This window comes from Nycticebus coucang, chromosome 9 (genome assembly GCF_027406575.1).
Source record: "Nycticebus coucang isolate mNycCou1 chromosome 9, mNycCou1.pri, whole genome shotgun sequence".
Classification (NCBI taxonomy): domain Eukaryota; kingdom Metazoa; phylum Chordata; class Mammalia; order Primates; family Lorisidae; genus Nycticebus; species Nycticebus coucang.
Window position 1 is genome coordinate 62,608,260 of NC_069788.1, and position 4,919 is coordinate 62,613,178.

The following is a 4,919-nucleotide window of genomic DNA, read 5'->3' on the forward strand; positions in this document are numbered from 1 at the left end:
TACAAAAATAAATAAATAAAATAACAAAAAACCCAAACCATATCCTTATAGATTCTAAACAAGCATTCAGTAAAACCCAACACCTTTTCATCACAAAAATATTTGGTGGACTCCTGGTTTTTGATCCAGCATGTAAGGATCTTCAAAGTTTTTACTCTGTCCTTAAAATAAGTAAAAAGCTGAACAAACCGAAGAATCAACAACCCTTCTTAGATCTGTTAGAGCAAGTGAGGTCACAGGGAAAACTACTGCCTTCAAATTTGGAGAGACAGACAAGTGGATACAGAGAATCAAAACTTACTGGAGCAGAAACACATAAGCAAAATTCTCCTCAGAAACCAGTAATGGGGTAGGAAAACCTAAACTGTAATTGCTAGAGGCTTTACTGTAGTCAAGTGTGAGAGTTAAAAATTAGGGGGAAAACTCCTCTGGGGGGCTTATTTTTAAGGAAGCTCCCATTCTTTTGTGAGGTTTACCTTCAGGAGCTCTGTAAGACTCTCATAGTGAATATTCGAGAAAAATCTCCTTATACTTCCAGCAGGGAGAGGAGAAAATTATCACTTTGAAATGCACCCTAGAATTCTGTTTTTCTTAACAAGACCTGTCCTTAGGAGAAATTACTTTACCAGAGCCTAATGTGCTAGGATTTTATCAGAATCTAACTGACTGGGAGAAGGGAAAACTGAACTCCAGACTCCTCAAGCTATCTATGTAAGGCTATGTAATGGTTACCCAACTGTAACCATTCTATCCCATCCCAGAGGGAGGAGGGGTGGAAACAGCTGAGGAGTTTGCAGCCCAGGGGCACAAGCTCATCAGAATTTTGGGACCTAATCACAGGGCTATAGAATACTTCCCATCCCTTCAGCCCCCCACAAATTACCACCACATCATTAAAGGCCTACTTACCAGAGTTCCTTAACCTAGCACATCATGTTCAACTTTGAACAAAAAATTATAAGGTACACTAAAAGGTAAAAAATGTAATTTAAGAGACAGAGCAAGCATCAGAACTATACTTAGATATGGAAGGGATATTTGAATTGTCAGATTAAGAATTTAAAATTATTATGCGTAAAGGAAGTATCAGATGGAAAGAAAAGAGAAAAAGAACTGGAAGACATATTTGAAGCAATAATAACAGAGAATTTCCCAAAAATTAATGACAGACATAAAACCACAGATCCACAAAAGTCAGGATAAGTGTAAAAACTAGTATATCTAAGCATATTATTTTCAAACTTCAAGGAGAAAAAGAGAATCTTGGAAAAAGCTGGGGATAGAAGGGGGGACATATTGCTTGTAGTGTAGCAAAAATGAGAATTAAATCCTACAAAGACTCAGAAATCATAAAAGCAAGAAGAGTGAGATGAAATATGTAAAGTATTGAGAGAGAAAAAAATTGATTCAATACATATAAATATGTATTCTACAAAACAATCCTTTAAAAGTGAAGGAAAAATGAGACTTTCTCAGACACCAAATTCAAGGGAATGTGTTATCAGTAGACCTACTTTGAAAGACATGTTTTTAAAAAAAGTGCTTCAGAAAGAAAGAAAATTATGTAAGTCAGAAACTTGAATCTACATAAAGAAAGGAAGAGTATTAGAAAAGATATAAGTGAAGGCAAAATAAAAGATTTTATTTTTCTTATTCTTAATTGATCTAATGAATGACAGCTTGTTCAAAATAAAATTAGCAGCAATGTATTTGATGATGATAGCTTTGTACAAGTGAAGTAAATGAACAGTACTGGGATACATTAGAAATATTTCATTATTATTAGGTACTTGCTTTATCTATGAATTGGTAGAATGTTATTTAAAAGTGGAACTGGATTAGTTGTAAATGTACATTGCAATTCTATGATAGCCACTTTAAAAAGTTAAAAAGAAATATAATTGATATGCCAATAAATATGGAAAGAAAATAGAATTATACAAAATGCACAACTACAATTACATATGGAAGAAAAAGAGTGAAAGACAAAAATAGGAAAATTAGGAAAAAGAAAAGGCAACAAATAGAAAACTATAGCAAATATGGCAGGTATTAACACATTTTAAACATCAGTGGTCTAAATGCACCATAAAAAGACAGATTGTCAGATCAGATCAAAAAACAAGATCCAACTATATGTTGTCTGTCAGAAATCCACTTTAAACACAGTCAAAGATAGGTTAAAAGTAAAAGGATAGAGAAAAATACACTATGCTAACACTAATCATAAGAAAGCTGGTGTGGCTATACTACTTTCAGACAGAGCAGACTTCAGAGAAAGGAAAATTATCAGGACAAAGAGAAGCATTATGCAATAATGAAAGTTTTTTTTTTTTTTAAATAAGACATAAAAATCCTTGATATATGCATCTAACCACAGAAGGTCAAAATATGTTGGCCAAAATCTGATATTATTGCAAGGAGAAATAGGTGAATCCACTAATAGCATTGGAGAATTAAATCTATTAGAAATGGACAGATCTATCAGATATAAAATCAATATGGACATAGTTGAACACATCAGCACCACCAATTAACTAAATGTAATCCACATCTATAGACTAGTCTATCCAACAGCAGAAGAATACACACACTCTGCTCACACTCACATGGAACATTCACCAAGACAGAACACATTCTGGTCCATAAAACACACCTTAACAAAACAAATTCAGAAGAATAGAAATCATCCAATGTGTGCTCTCAGACTACAGTAGAATTAAAATAGGAATGATAACTGGAAAATGCAAATTGGAACAAAAGGAAACATCCTCAACCTGCTAGAGGGCATACTTGAAAAACCCACAGCTCGCAAAGACTGGATGCTTTCTATCTAAAACATAATAAAGATATTCATTCTTGCCATTTCCATTCAACACTGTAGGGCAATTAGGAAGAAAAAGAAAGAAAAGTCATCTAGATTATAAAGGAAAAAGTAGAATGATCTCTATTCACAGATGACATGATTTTATATCTGAACCCCATATCTGTACCTTGGGAACTCACTAAAAAAATAGTTAGAATTAGGGAGCTAGTTCAGCAAGCTTTCTGGATATGAAATCAATATCCAAAAATCAATTGTATTTCTATACATTGCAATGAACAGTCTGAAAATTAAAACAAGAAAACAATTCCATTTGCAATGGTATTAAAAATAAACTACTTAGGAAAAATCATAACAAAAGAAGTACAAAACTTATACACTAAAAATTACAAAACATTGTTGAAAGAAATAAAAGAATGTCTAAATAAATAAAAAACACTCCATGTTCATGGATAGGAAAATATAATATTTTAATATGGGAATACTCCCAAAATGGAGCTACATTTTCAAAGCAATCTCTATCAGAAAACCAGCTGGCTTCTTTTTAAAAATGACAAGATGATTCTAAAATTCAAATGGAATTGCAAGTGACCCAGAATAGTAAAAAAATCTTGAAAAAGAAGAACTAAATATGAAGACTCAAACTCTTTGATATCAAAACTTACTACCAAGCAAAAGTAATTAAGACAGTATGGTATTGGCAAAAGAATAGACATATGGATTATATGTCTATCATATGGCACATAGAACTGAGAGTCCAAAATTAAACTCTCATGCTTATGGTCAATTGATTTTTAACAAGGGTACCAAGAAACTTCAAAGAGAAATAACAGTTTTTTGATAAATGGTTCTGGGACAACTGGATATCCACATACAAAAATATAAAGTCAGATCCCTACCTCACACCATATACAAAAATTAGTTCAAAATGAACCCAACCTAATTGTAAGATCTAAAACTATAAAACACGCTGAGGAAAACAGGAGTATATGTTCATGATCTTGGATTTAGCATTAGATTCTTAGTTGGGAATCCTGCATTCTTATATATGACACCAATAGCACAAGCAACAAAAGAAAAAAATAGATGAAGATTATTTAACAAAAATTAAAATGGAAAACTTTGTGCTTCATAGAACATTATTAAGAAAGCAAGAAGAAAGGTGCAACTTTGGGTCATTCTGAATCTGGGTTCATCCGACACCAGCTGTCTCCACCATGCCACCTAAGTTTGACCCCAGTGAGGTCAAAGTTGTGTACCTCAGGTGCACCGGTGGCAAAGTTGGTGCAACAACTTCTCTGGCCCCCAAGATCAGCACCCTGGATTTGTCTCCAAAAAAGGTTGGTAATGACATTGCCAAGGTAACCAGTGACTGGAGAGGTCTGAGGATTACAGTGAAAATGACTATCCAGAATAGACAGGCCCAGATTGAAGTGGTATCTTTTGCCTTTGCCCTCATCATCAAAGCCCTCAAGGAACTGCTGAGAGACAGAAAGAAACAAAAACACATTAAATACAATGGAAATATCACTTTCTATGATATTGTCAACATTGCCAGACAGATGTGGCATCAATCTTTAGCCAGAAAACTCTCTGGAACCATTACAGAGATCCTGGGGACGTCCCAGTAGGTGGGCTGCAATGTTGATGGCCGCCACCCTCATGATGGGGAGTGCCCAGCTAGTTATAAAGTACAAAGGAAAATGTTCCAATAAAGGATCATTTGACACACACCCCCAAAAGAAAGCAAAAATAAACACACAGAATGAAAGAAAATTGAGAATTTTTTTGTGAACTCTTACAACTTAATAACAAAAAGACAACCTGAAAAAAAATGTTCAAATTATCTGATAGACATTTCTCTAAAGAAAGTATAGCCAATAAGCTCATGAAAACACATTCAACATCATTATTCATCAGGAAAAGGGAAATCAAAACCAAAATGACATACTCTTTCACACTCAGTAAGATGTCTAGAATCCAATAGCCAGTAACAAGTGGTGAAGAAGATGTGGAAATTGAACTCTCATGCATTGATCCACTTTGGAAATCAGTCTAGTACTTCCTCAAATGGTCAAACGTAACGTTACTATAT

At 34.0% G+C, this 4,919-nt stretch overlaps 1 protein-coding gene across 1 annotated transcript; it reads left to right on the forward strand.

The window, feature by feature from the left end:
• The first annotated feature begins 4,041 nt into the window (after positions 1-4,041).
• On the forward strand, positions 4,042-4,455 carry LOC128594626 (60S ribosomal protein L12-like). The gene has a single exon (XM_053603567.1). It carries the CDS (start codon positions 4,042-4,044, stop codon positions 4,453-4,455), a length of 414 nt encoding a protein of 137 aa, XP_053459542.1.
• Positions 4,456-4,919: the final 464 nt, after the last annotated feature.